The sequence below is a fragment of the Poecilia reticulata genome, chromosome 7, assembly GCF_904066995.2.
Source record: "Poecilia reticulata chromosome 7, P_reticulata-male-v2, whole genome shotgun sequence".
Taxonomy (NCBI): Eukaryota; Metazoa; Chordata; class Actinopteri; order Cyprinodontiformes; family Poeciliidae; genus Poecilia; species Poecilia reticulata.
Window position 1 is genome coordinate 7,377,149 of NC_088836.1, and position 19,817 is coordinate 7,396,965.

General features: G+C 40.8%; 2 protein-coding genes across 3 annotated transcripts; both read right to left on the minus strand.

Annotated features, from left to right (window-relative positions):
• Positions 1-1,339: 1,339 nt before the first annotated feature.
• Positions 1,340-4,095, minus strand: ndufb11 (NADH:ubiquinone oxidoreductase subunit B11). 2 transcript variants are annotated; one of them, XM_081608731.1, is made up of 3 exons: positions 3,697-4,095; positions 1,865-1,995; positions 1,340-1,552 (listed from the first exon to the last, which is right to left on the minus strand). In XM_081608731.1, the coding sequence occupies exons 1-3, from the start codon at positions 4,078-4,080 to the stop codon at positions 1,423-1,425; spliced, it is 645 nt and encodes a 214-aa protein (XP_081464857.1). In that variant the 5' UTR covers positions 4,081-4,095; the 3' UTR covers positions 1,340-1,422. The 2 variants fall into 2 exon arrangements, with proteins under 2 accessions (XP_081464857.1, XP_008411222.1); XM_008413000.3 differs by having other exon boundaries at positions 3,816-4,046.
• Positions 4,096-4,965: 870 nt separating this feature from the next.
• On the minus strand, positions 4,966-19,363 carry tbc1d25 (TBC1 domain family, member 25). Its single transcript, XM_008413001.3, has 7 exons — positions 19,175-19,363; positions 16,808-16,917; positions 16,540-16,694; positions 16,292-16,419; positions 14,644-14,832; positions 13,520-13,795; positions 4,966-11,342 (listed from the first exon to the last, which is right to left on the minus strand). The coding sequence occupies exons 1-7, from the start codon at positions 19,217-19,219 to the stop codon at positions 9,705-9,707; spliced, it is 2,541 nt and encodes an 846-aa protein (XP_008411223.2). The 5' UTR covers positions 19,220-19,363; the 3' UTR covers positions 4,966-9,704.
• Between the last annotated feature and the right edge of the window lie 454 nt (positions 19,364-19,817).

Sequence of the window (19,817 nt, forward strand, 5' to 3'; positions counted from 1 at the left end):
CTTTTACTGATGCTTTTGGAGTTTTCGGATGCGCTCTGCACAGCAGTTCATATTACCGTTCAGTGCGGGACATACCGCGGCCACCCGGGGGCCCCCAAGAGCAATTTATTCATTTATTTTTCTTTTTGCCGATATGAGATTTCTACATACATTATCAAATATATATTATTGTAAAAAGAAAGAAAGAAAATTACCACTTTATAATAAATGTATGTGCTTTTGTTAATATAATCACATAGAAATCATTACTAAAAAAATGTTTTTTTAAATCTGTCCCACTTAGGGGGCCTCCAAGCGGTCCTGGGGCCCAAGCGACGGCTTAGTTTTCTTATGCCTTGGGTCGGCCCTGTCGCCACCGATAAGTACATATGTAAATTAGTAGTCTACCACCACATGAAGCAATAACCATGGCAACGTCCTTGTTTGTAGCAGTATGAGCAGGAGCGCCGCCAGAAATCTTGGGCCCCCTGACAAAAAATGTGATTGGGCCCCCCGCACAGCTTCTGTTGCAATTTTTTGAGTCTGTTTGACCCTTAAAAAGCATCACCATTTTAAAGGCTTGCAACTTACTGTCTTTGGTTCAATACTGATACCAGCACAATATTTATTGCTCATGAATTTTACATCCAACGCATACAGTATGCGAATAGGTTGCTTACATTTTTTCTATTAGTTTTAGTTTACTGAAAGATCTCTCTCCACGATCAACAATCACATTCAACCATAAAGCAATCCAGACTTCTCCACTTGGCCACCAAGGATCATAGCAACAGCATCATGCTAAAGCCGACCGCTGAACGAACAACCAACCGCATTAAAACTCTGAGCTCTCATGGACCCGTGTTACAATTTACAACAGGAAGAAACACATTTACAGCCCGAAGTCTAAAATGAAATATTCGTAATTCAATAAGATAGTGATCCTTTTTTATCATTAATGAATTGAGTTTTTATTTTGCACTTTGAGTTAACCTGGGATGTTCTAAATCTCTAGAAAAACTGAAGTTTTGGGGTTAAGGCACAAGAAAAAAAGCTGCGTTTTTAATGTTTTGATGTCTTTGATGCTGTTAAGGTGCTTCTATTGTTTTTAGAATATAACATAATTTTAAAAGGTTATTTGTCACACCTCTTCTACATTCGTCCTTCATGTTGGTTTCTGATGCGAGACTCGTGAGATCTGGTAATTTTGGATGGAGAACAAAGCAGGACTGAAAAACGGACACCTTCCCATTACATCTAACACTTCCACAGGAATACCAGGTTCAAAACTATAAAACACCAGAAAAGCTATATTTTACTATTGAATATCAAGATGTGGAGGCAAAAAACCCAAACATCATCCAATAAGAACATAGTTTATTTAATCAGTGATTTACAACAACCATGAAATAGAGTGGGACAGTGCAGGGGAGGGCGGGGGGGTCAGTCCTCGTTGGAGGAGGGCAGGATGATTTTGCTGACGTCATAGTAGTTCTCCTCGATGAGCGGCAGACCGTCTTTCTCCCTGAGCAGAATGAGCCGTTCTGCTTCCCTTCTGGCCCACTTCCGCATGCTGGAAGCCACACAACCACAAATACAGGTTAGCCTTCACTGAAGTCAGCGCTTGCCTCGTTAAATTGTACTGGATCCTTATTTAACAGTCGAACCAAACTGCAGAGGTAGTGAGGAAAACTCCTTCCTCCTTCCACTAAAAAGTTAAAATACCAAAGAGGTAGCAGCCAGGAGCTGTTGCTCATCAATTTGTGAAGGGCTATGAAACCATTTCCACCTTTTTGATGCCCACCATTCTACTTTAAGAAAGTTTATTGTAAGGCATGTCACCTCACATCTGAGCAGAACCAAAACAAAAAACAAAAAAACTTACCCATGGTCTGGTAAATAGTGGATAAAGGTTCCTCCGATAACAAGAGCCACAGAGATGCCCAAGAAGAAGCCCATCTTCATGTTCCTCACATCCTCCTCCGGATTGGTGGAGAAGCCATGGAAGTCTGGATTCTGATCAAAATAATAAATAATGCATTAGAAACTCTTTAAAAAAAAGAGAAGGCTGTCGGAAGCTGACCTGAAACTGTTATGGGTTCTGCTACGATGGATAAAATGACTTCAAAATGACTTGAACTAGACAAGTAACAAGTAATTGTTTTCCTCCATCTCTTATCTGCTTACACACACAGTGCTGCTGCTCACATAACCATATCATATAAGACTGGCTATAGTCACACATAAACAGACTGAGACTGATTACACAACCGTTTAGGGAGGGTACAGACGGCAAAGAAGAATAAAAGCTAAACTCGAGCTGCAGTCTTTGCCTCACTTGGTTGCATCCATCAGGTGAGCTCAGTGTGGCTCCAGCGCTGGATGGTGAATGTAACTCTGTGTCTGTTCCATTTATATGACATAACATGGCTTGTAACATTTGATCATTTTTCAGCATTAAAGGCTGTTTTATACTTAACAAAATCTCATTATTTCTCAAGGTAATTACACTGAGGGGTTCTGGTTGGGTCCTGAAACTGGTAAATGGACCTGGGTGGGGCACAGAGATAAAAATGAATGAACTATAACGCAACATCAAGCTCGAGCACCATGACTGACTCACACATTGGTCCTGTAGGAGGCGACTGTCTGCCTGAGTGTCAGAGGTCATGGGAGGTGAACGTTACCCCAAACTCAGCTTGTTTCAGTACAATTCCATTGAAGTAAATAAAAAATCCCAAAGGGAAATGAAATGTTATTGTAACTCATATCATTCAATTATCTTTAAAGAATCATTGTGGATGGTGATGCTATGGGCAGGATGGATCTCCAGTAGCAGTCAGTGTTGCGACAAATCTGAAGAGGCCTCTGACTGGACTGAAGATTGCTGCTGTGTAACAGACTCATCTGGACAACTGTCTGAAAGTAATAAAGAGCAAAACTCCTTTCAGCTGCACAGCATTTAGAACCAGAGGGAATAATTGTCCAAAGATAAACTAAAAATATATATTTAAAACAAGAACAGCAGCAAAAACACTACAACAAATCAGAACTAAGGTACCAGAGATGCTACATGCTGCCGTTACGAATGTGACAGAAAAGATCTAGTGATTATCATCTGTTAGTACATCTAAACTTGCTGTGCTTAGTTGACGTCAGTTTAACAGACCTGCATTTATTCAATGTTCCTAATGTTTAGGTTTGTATTATTTAGGTTTAAGAAATACTCAAGAGCTCAAATAATAAATGGTGCAATATGTGACAAACGGAAAATAATCTTGACTTTACGTTTAGTTGTCCGAGCTGTGCCTCTCTTCATTTAAAATTCTATTTAGAGTCAAATTTATAAATACACATTCATGCCTGAGAGGGATGAGTTGTAACCGTTTAAAATAAATATTTCATTAATTAAGGGGATTTGTTATAAATTAAAGTAATTTTATCCATCGTAACTAAGTTTGAACTTAAATGTCTTCAGGTATTACTACATTTTATTCTATACTTGCTTTCTTCCTATATAGAGACTACTAATAAAACCTCGTATTGTCTGGATAAAATGTGGATTTACAATTTTATACTTCGTTTTATGTCTTGCTGTAACTTCTGGACTTTTGTCCATGATTAGCTCACCGGTTTAGCTAGTGTTTGTATAAAAAGGGTTCTCTCAATAAAGGTTTAATGTTTCATATTTAAACATTCAGCACAGCGCAAACCCACCTGAACAAATAATAAACCTGGCATTGAACTGGGCTGAGTTGAAAGTAAACAGAACACCCGCCAGGACACAGTCCCGTCAGCGCAGGCTCGTTCGCTGGAGGTCCAGTAGCTGCACTCACCTTGGCGAACGGGCTGACCTCGCCGTGTCCAGACTGATTCACGGGCTCGTACAGCTCCGTCACAGCCGTCGAGGAGATGGCGCTGTCCGCTTTGGACTGCGATACGAAGCGGGTCGAAAGGACAGAAACAGACCGGGGCAATGCAAGCCCCAGCCGTGATAATCGGGACAACATTTCTCCTGCCCGAGAAGGGTACTGCGCCACCGGAAGCGGAAATGTTACCTTTTTTTACTTGCCTTAGTATGAGCCGGAACGTTACCGCCATCAGGTGGTGGTCGATGGTAATGCAAACTGACCAAATATAAAATAAAGAAATACGAAATTCCAAATTAAAACTCAATAAGTAATAAAAGGATAAAAACCGTTGGGTTTCTGATTAAAGCACTTTTCAAAATTTAATTTTCAAAATACTTTATTCTTTACAGAGGTAAAATACATATCGTTGTAACTCATGTTATGCCATATTCTTCAACTAGATATTATAGATGCTGAGGGTTGTCGGCAGGAAGATCTCCTGTAGCGGTCTGTATTACAGAATTCCAAAGAAGATTGACTAAAAACTCTTTGTTGTTGTATAATGGACTCGAGGAGGTTCAGGGTTATTCATAATTTTGTAACAAATATTTGAGAGAAAGGAAGAGAAATTCACATGCACAATCAATTTCTGACAGATCTAACAAATGAATTAATATAAATGGGAACAAACCTGTTTATTATTTTCCATTTTATTGTGCAACCGTTTTGCAATCTAAGTGCCAAGCTTATTAGTGTTTTCTTCTATTATTCTGTTACAGAACAAAATAATTTATTTTGTGTAGTTTCTACTATGACGATTACTGTACATTTCCAAAACCTTTTTGTATTCTCACTTTTTAACAATGTGTTGTTTCTGCCTTTAAGTCAACACAGAATCTATAACACAGATTCTCTTGTTTCGAAGAATAAATTCATTGTCGCTTAACCTCTTTTATAATGATACTTCTTAATATTTTGAAGATTATTTCTCATGTTTTGCTTTACAGAAAGCAAAAGGGAACTCTGCAGGGTTGGCAAAAATGTAATGTAGAACTTTTAACTAAATTTGGATTTTGTCAAAAGTTTTTGTGAATTTTAGATATTCAGAAAAAGACTACACAACAAAACCGACTAGTAAGATGCATGATTGTTTATTTGTGTCCAATATACAATAAACAACATTAATATGTGTTTAAAAGATGAACTTGTGTGAAGTGACATCAGTTGAGTTTGAACCAACAGCATCTCATCACCAGCTCAACAAAGTCCATCTGCTCACTGTACATCTCTGCAGACATTGGCTGCTCTCCACATTATGAAAAGAAACAATCAAATGGGGAAATCTGAAGAAATGTAAGATTTTGCTCTTGAGCTCCATAAATCAATCTGCACCACAAAGAGAAGCTGCAGACAAACTTCCGAGTGTTACATAAGACAATAAAGCTGTTAATGCTGAATTGTTAGCTGCATTCTTGAGTCTCTGTTTGGTAGAGAAATCATACATCAACAATTCCTGCTGTTCTATTTCATCATCACTGTCACCAGTCTTAAAAAACATTTTAAAACAGAAAATTAGACGTGCCACAACAAATATTTATTGGTTTTTTGTTTTGTTTTTTTGCCTGGTGGTACACTTTAATGGTGACTGAATGGTTCAGGAGTTAAATAGAAGAAAAAGCTCCAGCAGGTGAACCTGCACCGCTTAGACTGCCAATCCTTGCTGCAATGTGATCTGTCAAACTCATTTAAGGCATGTCACCATGTATACATCATTAAAAAAGGAAAAACTAACAAAAGATCATCTAAAAGAAAAAGAAGACATGCGCTGTCTGTGCTCATTACAATCATGAGAGAAAAACAAATAGTTCAGATCAAACATTGGAATCACAACATGATGCAGTTCCTGGTTTAATCCTGATCATATTGAAATAATTCTGCAAAAGCTGATCTATTATTATTAGATTAGGGGGAATTTTCTCTGCCTTTATCCTTAGTCAACATTGTTTGCTTTAGTTGATTCACCTCTGATTTTATTTAATTTAGTGGATCAGGGATAAATGAGGCGATGATCTTTTAGAATAATTCTTTTTGGAACATCTTGTTTCAAAAACCAAAACAAAACAAGCTCATTTGTTATATTTGGAAGAAATTCAAGATCTCTTTTGGGAGATTCGTTTTCAACCAAAGCAGGTGGAAAGTCCTTTTTAGCTCAAAAGCTAGAATCTTTATTCAAAGATGTATCTTAGAGATACCTTTAAAGAAATAATCCAGGCAACATAAAACACTTAGTAAACATAGACTGAAATCAAGACATGCTCTCATTAACTAAATCATGCAAAAAGTAGGAACCAAAATCTTGAAAAGGCTGGTGCAAAGTTGGATCACAGTCAAGCAAGACAGTACCAAGGTTCCAGAAATTTGTTCATGTTTTTCCTTAAAACAACTCATCTAAAGGTTAGAAACGGACATTTAAAAGTTGCTGAGTAAGCAACTTTTCAATAGAACACCGAGTGGTTCTATTGAAAATCTGAAGTTATCCCATCAATGTAGAGTCAAATTACCAATAAAACTTTAAAGAGATTCCAAAAATCACCGTGTCCTTAACTATATTTCACTTTGTTATTTAGTTTCACCCAAAGTGTTGTAAACTATAAAGAGCACAGAAAGAATAAGTCAAAGTTAGTGATTTAGAGGCACTTGTGCTCCAGGCTGTTCTGCTGTTGTGGTTATTTTACTGTTGGCTAAAAAACACAGCGTAACATCCATCATTCAAACTGGGATCCCCTTACAATAAAAGGCTTTGCATCATTAGTTGAAATTTACCATTAATTGTATATTCATTAATGCGTGTCAATACAAACAATGTCTTGTGCGGTCTGCCCAGCTCTTAGCATAAGATCCTGCAAGTTTTATGTCATGCAGCATGAGGTTAACTCCGTCATTGAAATAACCCAAAATCTCTCAGGTTCACATATGCTAAAACTTTTGATTTGATTTTTTACAGGTTCTCCCATATCTTCATGTTGATTCTAAATCAGAAGCACCAGGTCCTTTTAAGAACAACTGACCTCTAATCACAACAAAGCAAAAATATCAGGCTGTGCAGAGCAAGATGAAAGGCTTCAAAAATAACACACTGATGCTTTTGTCTCATCAGTATACTATACTATACTATATAAGTATAGATTTAAATAGAAATCTAGAAACACTGTAAGGTACAACATGAGTACTCTGAACCATATACTGTATGCTAAAGATGGACGCAGTCTCAGCCAAATCAGGGTTTCTATGTTGGTGTGGCTCTGACATCCGTTGGGAACAGCCTGGAAGAATCCTTCAGGGCCCTCGCAAGTTATAAAGACGCTGATGAGCACTAAAAAGTTGGCACCAAAGACAAGCCAAGTATCAATACTACCCAAAGAAGGAGAGCAACAATGCCGGGATCCATATTCTCAACAAATCCTGAGACTAAAAGAGGCTTTTAAAGATGTCACCGCAGGAACATTTCTTAGAATTTCTCGAATTTCAAGATTTTTCTTAGAACATTCCTTCTGTACAATAAAAGTTAGGGGACATTTGGTCCAGACTTGTTACTAATTGGTGGCAGTAATACTCCATGAAATTATTTACCAATCTCCATTAAATAGTAGAAGCCAAATAATCAATCAAAGTCTATTGGCCAAGTCCCAGCGTCACCCATAGCAACAGGGTCAACCACACCTCATCACTAAGAGAAGAATGTCAACCCCTACCTCAGCAGCTGAATGAATCACTCTTACGGTATTATGCATTTCCAGGCACATAGTGGCATTTTATAGCAGTCAAATACCTACGTTACCTTCAGTTGTTATGAAGGTAACATGACTTGAAAGAAACTCAACGCCTTAAAACTGGACTTCTGTCTCTTTAAGAAGCTCCTGCTCTTTCCGAAACTCCGCCTTGAGCACATCATCACAAACGGTGTTATTCATTATGCCGCTTTCAACCATTCTTAGGAGCGCTGAACTGAGAGGCGGTCCATATAATGACCTCAACAGACGCTGTGCAGTTCAACCAAGTGTTTTACTGCTGCCGCCTGTCTGGAGGAGCTGAGCGGGTCAGGCACGAGGAAGGGCAGCGTTATGAGGCAGAAGCTCGGCTGGAGACTGCAGCTCCAAGGAGGAGCTTTGTGGGGAAAAGGTGGCGCTTTGTATGAGCAAAGCGCCATGAATGGTTGCCATGGGAATGTAAGGATTTCTCAAACAACAATCAAAGCAACACTATAGACATGTTTTTGATGAGGGAGTAACATTATAGCATGATGAAAAGCTTTAAAAAGTTGATTTTACTGCCACTCTTTTAAGCCAGCAGTCCTTGGCAGGAATTTCTAGCTTAAGGTAAAAGCTCTCTGAGAGGAATCTGTGAGAATATGGACCCTGGGTTATGAAATGACTGGTAGACAACATTAAATTGGTTTATGTCATTTACTCCTGTAGCATGCCTCTACCTAAAGGAGTAAACTGACTGACTCTAGGACGACCAGCTGGAAGGCTGGTTGTCCTTGGAGCATGGATCCAATTTGACCAACGTCCAAACCACAGCACCACTGATGACCCCATAGGTGGCAGAGTCTCATTGAGAAAAAGCATTTAACAATATATAGTCACTAAATGTTTTTCCACTACTTATTTCAGTAAACTATTAAAAGAGCCCAGTTTTAAAGCACATGTTAAAATAACCAAAATAAAAGAACGACCAGTTTTCCATGTCTATGAGAGCAACAAAAATATTTATCAAACAACAATCAAAGCAACTGTTGCAGTATCAATGTATTCCATATTGCAATCACAAAACACTGCTTGGATGCAATATTCGATAGGAAATATTTAAAATACCATGCATGCAAATTCAACAATCCATTAGCACGGTTAAGCCTCAAATTACTAATACCCCTGAGATCCAGATTTTATTTGATTTCATTTAGCCAAGAGAGGTTTTGATAGGAAACGAGACAGACATCTCTAAAAAGTTAAGAAAACACAGGAAAAGATATACCAAAGGTATGAATAATTTTGTGTTCAGCTGAATATTTGACCTGCTGGGTGAATTTTTACAGCTACTGATGTCAACACTTGATGGATCCTAAAGCTCACAAAGAGCAATTAGAAAATCACAAAGAAATAAGACAGACTCAAGAAAATTGAGTCAGTCTTAATAGACATTAATTTATCGTATATCAAATTACATGTGTTCCTGATATCCTGCCTCCCCCATAATGTAGAAATAGAATTAAAATAACACAAAGCAATGGTTGACATCAGAGTGGCTACGTCCATTTTTTGCATACAGCCTATGAGTTCGACCCAATGCAGAGTGCTATCAAAACCAACAATACAGCAGCTTGGATACGTATCAAAAAAAGACAGAGGATATAAGGCATGAAAGTTTTTTTTAAAGAGGAATAGACAAACGTTTTGTGTTTAATGAAGCCAGATTGAGGATATTCTCTGGTGACTTTGTTCAGGGTTCCAGGTGAGACACTCCTGAGATGACTGCAACCGAACTTGTAAGCAAAGCTACAAAGAAGAGGCTGAATGAAGAGAGCAGATCATCAGTTACAGAACGCAGAAGGACTGAATGAGTATTTCATGCTTCAACAGCATGTGAGAAAACAGCCGCCAACGAAGCCGTCTGAGCCCATATTTCAGACAAATAGAGAGAAAGATGAAACATTATGATGCAGACGGATATAGGGAATACATGTAATCAGGCATACATAGCATGGGGAGATTGGTAACAGACCAATTCAGCAGGAGGGAAGGGGCTATTTGAAAAAGATCTCCAACAGGTTACCAAGAGTCAACTGAGAAATCCATTTAAAATCCAGTGAGGGAATCAGGACACCGAGGAAAGGGAGACTTGAGCTGAAGGGGAGGGAATGGTGGTGGCCAGGTTGTAAGTCGAGTTGGGTGATGATGGAGGTGAGGCTAGCGGGCTATAGATGGGCCTGGTGGAGATGGTTGAAGAGGGGGACTGCGGGGCAGCTGTTGTCGGAGAATCTGAGCTGACCTCATCCCCTTCTTCCGAGTCCCAGACTTCGCTCTGTAAATAGTCTGCAAACAAGGCCTTGGCTCTCTGCAGCACCCTGCTGAGGTTGTGGCGTCGCACCAGGCGATCAAAGTGCATGGCGATCTCATTGTAGTCCATGTTGTTCTTCATGATGTGGTCCCGGTGCTCCAACAAGATGGACAGGCACAAGAACAGCATGAAGGGGTTCCCTTTGCCGAACTCGTGAGGAGGCGGCAAAGAGCAGGGCTTGATGCTGGTGCTTTCAGGTTTTAAAGAGCTTGGTGTGTTCGCTTTGGTGCTGGGGGATTTGTTGCCAGGCGAGGGGAGGTTGTTCGCAGAGGAGCCTCCGCCAAACGACAAAATGGGCGAGGAGAGAACAGATCTATTCTGAGTGGGAGGAGAGGCGGCTGATGTTTTAGAAGTACCGGTTGGAGAGCTAATACCTTGTGCTGAAGAGGTTGATACTTTAGAGCCAGTTCTTGATGAGGTCTCACTTAAATTCGCTGCAGATGAAGCTGTGGACACCAGAGGAAAGTCCAGAGAAACTCCTGGCCAGCTGGAGTTTGTAGGTGAAGATGTGGGAGAGACGGATGAGCCAGTTTTCCAGACTGGAAGTCCTCCAGTGAAGTGAGTGTGCGAAGTTATTGGAGACAAACCGTAGTCAGAGTTTCTAATGAGAGGGGTTCTTTCTCCGGGGTCGTCCTCACTGTCAACTGTTGACTGCCGCCTTGGGTTGTTTGCTTCCGAAGTCGCAGAACCCTGCGGCTGCTCCTGATCCTCCATATCAAAGCTGCCTTGGCTTCGAGCTGTGTAGTATTTAAACTCCCCAAAACTGAGTTGTCTCTGAAAGAAATGACCCTGCAAATTTGACTTCTTTGACATTTCTTCAGAATGACCATCTTCAACGCCTTCCATTTCTACACCAGAGCCTACAGTTTGATCGGCCTTCCCTCCAGTGATGGGATTCCTCCTCATATTCGTTTCCTCTCTGGATGGTCTCAGCATATGTCGTCTACGCTGCTTCTCTTTTTGTACCTCCTCATCTTTAAGGCAGTTAACAGCCTCGTCTTTGCACGACGTCGTTTCGTCTCCCTCTAGCAGTGGCCCCACAAGTTCCACCTCGGTTTCTGGAGGATCTGGGGGCAGGGAGCTCCAAGTTACCTCCAGCATCCTCAAAGCGTCATCAAATGCAAACTCTCGCTTGAGCTCCAGGAGGAGCCACCGATAACAAAAAAAGAGGTCGTCGGCTCCCCGGGACACCAGATAGACGTAGAACTCAGGATCAGAGTACTGCAGAAGCAGCTTCAGGTGCTGGAACTTAATGGACATGAGCTGCCCGTCTGGCCGAAAGTTCCCCTCTAAGCGTTTCATAATGCCACAAAAACAAATGAAGGTGTGTGCTTCGTTGTCCATTACTGCAAGTATAGGTGAGGCTATGTCGCTCATGCCTTGGCAGTAGGAGATCTGAAAAACAGCGTCAGCAGAAAGTTAGAAACTTCTTTAGTCAAATATGCTTAGAATATGTGCTTTAAACAGTGATGAGCACACTCCCACTAATCTGCTAACAGCGTGACAAATTATTTGTTTGCTTTTTTTTTTGCTAACTTTAAAAACTTTTAGCATACTTAGTTTCCCCAAAATTAATTTTTACAGATAAATTTAAAAAGCGCCAACCTACTTTGCTGTTTTGTAAACTTTTATTTGAATAAAGTTTGAGATCTGTGTAAAAGTTTTGGTTACCAACTTTTAAGAATTCTTCAAGTATTCATGCTCTTATTTTGAAGTGGTGAAGATAGTTTGTGCAGCAGTTTCATTTCCTTTCCTCACCTCCTCAATCCTGATGTGGTGAAACAAATTACTCTGTGCGAAGAATGCATCGCTGTAGTTCTACACTAAACAGTTTAAAATTTATTTTAAGTTTTATTTAATTTCCCTTTGGGGTCAATAAAGTATTGGTGAATTGAAATTTTATCTACTTATGTCCTGTGGTCAATTAGGCAAAATCAACAAAAGAGTTGGAAATACTCAACAACTACAAAACCGAAACCAAAGTGTTAGGTCTTTGGAACAGACCTAACACTCAAAGCGTACAGCAAGGTGAGCTCAGGGTGAAGGTAAGCCGGTACGCAGTCATTCAGAACTGCTGCACTTTGAGTCAAATTTAAAGGTTTTTTTTGGCTCAAGTGGCCTTTATTTGAAAGAGCTATGACAGGAAAGTAGCTTAATGAGAGAGAGGGAAGAAATGCAGCAAAGGTCGCCAGGCCAGGAATCAAACCTGAAACAGCAGCATTGAGGATTAAGGCCTCTTATGTTGGCTGTGCTTAACCAATGTGCCACCACAGCACCCACATTGTTTATCAGTGTTTATACATGCTAGCAGAGGTGGAAAGACTATAAAAATAATGTAGGCTACTCAAGTAAAACGACAGCGTTTCTTTTTTATCAAAATTTGAACTTAGTACCTCATTAAAATTTTACTTTAGTGACTTTATGATGCGTAAAACAAAGTTCAACTCGTTACAAAGGTAATGAGAACATGTTGGTGTCACGCCATTATTTAAATGAGGACATTTATAAATAAACAAGCAACACAAAATATGTGTATTTTTAATGGGACATTAATTTCCAATATCTTGTGTCAGCTGCCGTTTGTTACTTGTAATAGTTTTAAATAAAATCCACACTGGCTGAGAGGAAGGGGAGATTGGATTCTGTTTGGGTTTAGATTGTTTTAGTTAGATTGTTCAAGCTAACTGTAAATATGGTAATGGTTTATTTTTAATTAGTTAAGTGTTTGTGTCTATTTTTATATAGACGTGTAAATGTTGACTCCACCCCTCAATTAGAAATGGTACAGGATGATTGAAAAGCTGGGTGGTTTGGAACAGAGAGTGACTTTCTTTCTCTTGTTGATGGTTCAGGAAAGTGTGAATAATGTCCTTCTGCTGGGAAGCAGAAAACCATGTAAGCCATGTTTTTGAAAAATTTATATATAAAAAAAGAATCAGGGCTTGTTTCCCGTCTGATTTTTCTTTTCGGTGTGCATTGTCTTGCTTTTTTTTGTATTATAAACCTGGTAATTTTATTTGAAAGGTTTCATAAAGGTTTGCTGATGTATTTGTATTAAAGTAAAAGCTTTCTTAGTCTACCTGATGTCAAAAAAAAGCCAATTCCTCTGGAGCCAGAGCTGTACACAACTCTACATTACAATGTTACCAGTTGACCACGGATTCATTCAAGCTCCGAGTAAAGTTAATGGACCAAAGAATAAGCGATGAGCAGTCGGCACACAGCTTCAGCTCTTATAGCCTGAAATCTGAGTGTAGTGAATGGCTGGCAGAGTTCAGTATACAGAAACTTAGACATCCAGAAGACTGCAATTCAGGGAAACAATTGAACATTTCAGATTGAGGAGAGTTGACACACAACTGACACAAACACTTTGCACAGTATACATTCAGCACCTAAAGCGACATACAAAAAGGTAAGAGCACCATACAGTGTCCTTCCCTTTAGTAGTGTTGCATTTATTTGAACCTTCTTTGAGGGATGGGGTATTTTTTTCATCTATTTTCAGAAGATTGCTGCACCCTTTCAGCCACAAACTGTAAAAACTCATAGCACTGAGCATGTCTCCACACCTGAGGATGTGTGATGGCAAATGTGGTGAGCAGGTCTGTGAGGGCAGTCAGGTGCGGACTGTCTTCTGAGCCTGCGTAATACGGATGAGCCCGGTCTGTCCTCAGCACGTCCTTGAGGACATTCCCACGGATAAACTCCAGGTCCTCGTGGCTGGCCCTGGCCGTCCACTCCCTCTTCAGTTGCTCGTACTCCCTCGTCTTCTTCTTCATGTAGTCCATTCTCTCCTGACCGCTCAGTCCATCGGGGTACACATTAAGGAGGTACCGCCAAACCACCTAACAATGAAATATTCAGAAATTATGTATGTATGGTATATGTGTGCATGCCTTTTTAAAGACAAACAATTTAGTCAAAAACTCATAAGCATGAGCAACTAAGACCTGACCTGTACAGTAAAGAATGACTAACTCATGAGCTGGTTTTGAACAATTTTTTCATCCCAAAACTTTGTGTTTTCAATTTTATGTGTACAGCTGGTGTAAAATCATGGTCACAATCTCTATATTTAGTGCACTTACTTTACCACTAGACTATGCGGCGCCACAATGTGTAAATCAATTCTGCAAAGACTGGTCCAGAATTCCTCCACAATAGACCAACATACATAATTAGTTCAGAAGTAGTATTTCATGACCACATTATGGCCGACACAATCACGAGGAATCCTGTCGACTGACATCGGTGATGTCATCCTCAATGAAGTTAAGCCACAAATGGTCATTACTAATGAAGCTGGTGGCTTAAAGAGTGTAATGAAAGTCAAATAGAGATCTGACCAAGTGTTGAGTTTATATATTGTACAGTAAATTATATACATTTTCAGTTGGCCCACACTTCTGAACTACATATTGATCTGATGTTACAATCAAATTTATGCTTCCAGTCAAGTAGCTGGAAGCCATAAACATCCAAAGTAGTAGAATTAACGCTCATTCTGTATAATGTATCTATAGTAACAGAACAACAGAGCTACCGTAGGTTAACTGCAAAGAAAGAAAGGGTTAATAGCAAGAAAAACGCATAAAAGGCAACTTAAATTTATGACTGTTAGTAAAGAGTGTGGGGAAAGGTAATTTTATTTATATAGCACATTTTCAGCAACAAGGCAATACAAAGTGGAAACCTTTCGCAGCGACGGCTCCACGCCACCGTGGTAGATCCGCAGTCGGAGTTCTTCGGGCCGAGTCAGCTGGCCCTGTCCGTTAAGGTAGCTGTGAAACTCTGAATCACTAAGTGGAGGTTTGAAAGGCTTGATCTCCTCTCCATAAGACCAGGTGAAGGCCTGCTGGACTCGGGACAGGGTCCGTCCCACCTGAACACAACCGAGGAAACAAACACTTGGATTCAACAAAGAACTGTTCTAACTTGATCACTTCTTGAAAATAAAGTCAGTGTTTTTGGATTGGATTAGATCCCAGTGATCCTAGGAGCAATGCTGACAGGGGCTTTATGGCTCTTGTAGGACCACCCGAGGCAGACAGGTGCTAGGTGAGGAGCCAGACAAAGTGCAGCCCAAAGACCCCTTATGATGCACACAATCGTTGAAGACAGTGTTCCCTCTCCTGGACGGGGCCCCACTCTGGAGTCAGGCCTGGAGGTGGGGCACGTTGGCGAGTGCCTGGTGGCTGGGTTTCAACCCATGGAGCCCGACTGGGCACAGCCCTAAGAGGAAATGTGGGTCCCCCCTTCCATGGACTCATCACCTGTAGGAGGGGCCAAAGGGGTCGAATGCAGTGTGGGATGGGTGGTGGGCCAAGGGCGAGGACCTTGGTGAGCGTATACTCAGCGACAGAAGCTGGCTCTTGGGACGTGGAATGTCACCTCTCTGGTGGGGAAGGAGTCTGAGTTAGCGTGCGAGGTTGAGAGGTTCTGACTAGAAATAGTTGGTCTCACCTCAATGCATGAGTTTGATTCTGGAACCAGTCTCCTCGAGAGGGATTGGACATTCTTCCACTCTGGAGTTGCCCATGGTGAGATGCACCAGGCAGGAGTAGGCATACTTGTTGCCCCCCATCTTGGTGTCTGCACACCACCTCTTCCACCCCAGCGAATGAGAGGGTAGCCTCCCTCCTCCTATGAGTGGAGGGACAAGTTCTGACTGTTGTTTGTGCTTAGATGCCAAACAACAGTTCAGATTACCCACCCTTCTTGGAGTCCTTGGAGGGGGTACTGGAGAGTGCCCCTCCTGGGGACTCCCTTGTTCTGCTGGGGGATTTCAACGCTCACATGGGCAATGACAGTGAGAGCTGGAGGGGCGTGGTTGGGAGGGACGGCCCCCCTGAACTGAACCTGAGTGGTTCTGTGTTCTGTTGTCGGACTTCTGTGCCCGTCGTGGATTGTCCATAACAAACACAGGGCAGCTGTGGCTGCTATCCAGTAGTTTACCACCATTGGTGTGTGAGTGTGCGCATGAATGGGTAAATGACTGTAGTGACTTGGTAAGGTTCTATGGAAGTCTAAAGCTATTTACCATTTTCTAGTCAATCATCTCAGCATTTTTGGCCGATACTCATTTTTTTGTCTGAAAAGTCAGTAAATTAGCAACAGAGATGTGACAGTTGATTTTACTCAGCCTCACGCAGACATGACTTGGTGGATGGGTCAGTATGTCAGCCTTGCCCTCACTCATAGGCATGGTTGATTTTGATACCTTTTGCGGTCTGAAAATCAGATCATTAATCAACCAAAATTAAGGAAATTGAGGCAGATTTGTCAGTGCACCCTAGAAAATACTGAATACAAAAAAAAAATCTGAAAGAAGATGAACGTACCTGGGACAGCAGAGACTGAGTGAAGGGAAGCGCTGCAGAAGCCAAAGACCTGGTCCTTTCTCCAAGCAGCAGCTCTGAACCAATCACATCTTTTGGGCTTATGATGTCCCAGTCTTCCATTACTGGACCTGAAGCCCGGCAAAAAACAGATGAGACTCACTACACTTATTTTACGCCGAGTAAATATTACAGTACGGCTCACTGTCTTTATGGCATGGTTTCCTTTAAAACTGAACTGCTGTTCTTACTGTCCTCAGAAGGCTTCACATCCATCTTGAGCTGCAGGAACGGCTTGGCTGCACTCATAAATGCAACGTCCAGATCCCAGTCAGACAGCAGAGACAGGTACATCTCCACGCTGCTTCGATCTCGAGACAGGTAGCTTACACTGAAATTCCGCTTCCTAGTTGGTTTGTTTGTTTTTTTTCCCCCAATCAGATAACAAAAAAAAATGTATTTAGTGCAACCCGTTCAAATAAACTCGAGACTAGATCTACTCAACCTGACGCTTCTTACCCGTTGAGGTCGAAGGCTCTGATGAGGATATGCTGCAGGACCTCCAGTGACGTTATCTGAGGATCAACAGCAAAGGAGCGAGACTCCACAGGAAGTGCTCCATCGCATTTCTAGAAGAAATCCCAACACAATTTCTAAAGTGTCAATTCAACAAAGGTTTGTTTGTCCTACATATGCAAAAAACATGGCAATAAATGTTAATCAATATGGTATAAAACATCATTTGATCTGAAAGGAGGTGATTTTATTACCACTCAACTGGCAAGTATTCACCAGCTTCATTACCGTGCCAATCACTCAGGTGAAACATGTTTTTATGCACAGATAGAATTTATTTTTTAGGTTATTTTAGTAGTTGATCATTAAAATGTTTTAGTAATCAGTTATTCTGACTAGGGGTGCACCGATTGGCCAATCGCAGATTACCAGTCTGTAAAAAGCATGACCTGCCGATTCCAATTTTTGCCAATACCCCAATACCAATTTTTTTCGTCTGAAATATTGCTAAATATAGCAAAATAGTCACTGTGTTTGCAATAGTTGGGTGACTATTGTTAACTGCAAACATGCAGAATGACCTGCTGGGCCGGTCTGTCAGTCAAACCTCTCTCATGGGAGAGCAGAAGAGGACAGAGTTTGATTTTTAGACCTTTGCTGATGTAGATAAGACCAGAAGAGAAGATTGGCTTCACATGCAAGTATTGGTCGGTCACCAGTCTCCAAAAATTAAGGAAACTATTAACCATTAACTTTAGTTTTTTATTACTATTTTTTAATCTCTCTCTTTCTTACTGTTTATTCAATGTTACATGACTCTGTGTTTTTGTTTTTAAGTATGTAAAATGCCCTGCTGCTGAAATGTGATATACAAATAAAATTTGATTGATTGATTGATTGATTGATTAATTGAAATCCGTGCTGATAAATCGGCTGGCCGATTAACCAGTGCACCCCTAATTTTGGTGATTAATCTGATAAAAATCATGACTAAAAACCTCATTAGAGTTGTTTTAGAACCATAATAAATGGAACATTGGCCAACATTTTTTATGTGTACTGATGATTTTTATGATGGCACTTAACATGTAATGTATGTTATTGGTTTCTTAATTGTTGACTGTATGTTGTTGTTTTTTTAAAATTAATTTTAATTTTTGTGCTTTTATGATGTGAAGCACTTTGAATTGCCTTGTTGCTGAAATGTGCTATGCAAATAAAATAATTAAATAACGTGGCACATTCTGTAAATTACTCATTTAACCACTTAAACCTTTTTCATGCAATATTAGAAATACATAAAAAGATGCAAATAAATAATTACATTATTTTTTAAATAAACATTTTATTGCCTGAATGCAATAACAGTCAACCATTTGCCACAAATGGTTAACTGTAGCAAATGTTGTGCGTATTTAGCTACAAATGCATAGCAAAGTACACATTTGCAGCTAAAAACTACTTCTATGCCACATTAGTTACTTTATGAAGCATCTATTTATTTCCAGTTTTGCTACCAATTTTGATCAGTCATCCATAGAACAGTGGTATGCTACACCATCTATTGCCTAGTAACATTTATATCCCATGGCAGTTGCTAAAATCTTATTGGTCTATAAAAATTACATCCAAAATCCAATGGCCATCTGTACCACAGACCTTCAGAAATACTGGGGAGCTATTGGTCAAAGCCATTTTGAAAAGGACACAGGAAGTTTGACAGCTTGTAAATAAATAAAGAAAAATTAAGAGGGTTGAAAGAGGACCTCACCCCTAACTTATTTATGACTCTGAATAAATCTTATAAAATATCCTCATTGTTTTGCAGAAGTGCCTCTTATGGGGTTCGAGCTCCGGGTTTTAACAATTTCACCTTGATTTCTGCAGCCAGTTTTAAAGCAGCATCACTACAACAAGCAGCTTCTCCTCTCCGGGTGGTTGGCGGAGAAATCACGTCACACGGTTAACTGTGCGCGCGCACGCACGCGGTTTCTGACCGAAGAGGTGACGTCAGTCCCCAGGTTCAGTGTTTGGCTAAGAGAGTTGTTTATTGATCCCTGATAAACAGCGTTAAAGCTTCAGCTGTGACCTGTCGACATAATCTATAAAAGCAGCTAATAAGAGGAAAGAGGCAGGAGCTTTGTGGACCTTATGCCTGACAATCCGCGACAGTAAACAAAGCCGGCGAGAAACAGACAGCACAGACATAGACAGTGTTTGGTTCTGAGCTCATTTTCTCAGCCCCGCGGAAACTACCGTGTCCAGGATAACCTGCTGTGGGGTCAGCTGCTCTGACAAAGACGTAAACACAACGAGAACGGGGTTAACGGCGCCGCTAGCCGCCAGCAACCACCGCCGTTCGCAGCCTACCTTGACTTTAACTCGAACCACTCCCCTCTCCTCCTCGCCTGCCATCTTAAGGATTCCGTTTCGGAACAGTAAGGCCCCTCTCAGGATGCTGTCCCTGATACACGGACTCGGTCACCGAGACATGATGGTGATGCTAATTCCAACCGAGCTCCTATGGTCCGTCAGTTCCTTCTGCTTCGATTTTTTACGGGAAGTTTTCGTTTGCAACACCGCCATCTGCTGGTTAAGGTGGTTATGTCATCGATTTCTTTCTTTATCTTCTCTTCCATTTTTCTTTCTTTCTTTATCTTTCCTTCTTTCATGCTTTCTTTTAACTTTTTCTTTTCACCCTTAAGAACAACCAGTACCAGAACCCCCAGAACCCCCAACTTTTCTTCTCTCTATACTCGGATGACAGGACCTCAGTGACCCATGTGAAGGTCCTGAAGTTTGCAGATGGCACCACTGTTATTGGTCTGACCTTGGACAGGGATGAGTCTGTATGTAGAGAGGTGGATCTGCTGGTTTACTGGACTAACAGAAAATCCCCCCAGCCCACTCCTCACCATCTTCAACACAGTGTGACATAGACACTGTTCAGAAGAAGGCTTGGTGATTTGGTTCATCAACAGCACAGAACCGGTCCAGAGTGGAACAATCAGGT

What these genes read in the sequence shown, in the direction of transcription:
- ndufb11 (XM_081608731.1), bottom strand. Translation starts at nt 4,080, where the DNA reads ATGGCGGTAACGTTCCGGCTCATACTAAGGCAAGTAAAAAAAGGTAAC. An exon ending in CAGGTTTATTATTTGTTCAG is followed by an intron (nt 1,996 to 3,696) that starts GTGGGTTTGCGC and finishes TATTTTGATCAG; the next exon opens with AATCCAGACTTCCATGGCTT. An exon ending in CACTATTTACCAGACCATGG is followed by an intron (nt 1,553 to 1,864) that starts GTAAGTTTTTTT and finishes TGTGGCTTCCAG; the next exon opens with CATGCGGAAGTGGGCCAGAA.
- tbc1d25 (XM_008413001.3), bottom strand. Translation starts at nt 19,219, where the DNA reads ATGGCAGGCGAGGAGGAGAGGGGAGTGGTTCGAGTTAAAGTCAAG. An exon ending in TGGTTCGAGTTAAAGTCAAG is followed by an intron (nt 16,918 to 19,174) that starts GTAGGCTGCGAA and finishes GATTTCTTCTAG; the next exon opens with AAATGCGATGGAGCACTTCC. An exon ending in TGGAGCCGTCGCTGCGAAAG is followed by an intron (nt 13,796 to 14,643) that starts GTTTCCACTTTG and finishes TTTCATTGTTAG; the next exon opens with GTGGTTTGGCGGTACCTCCT.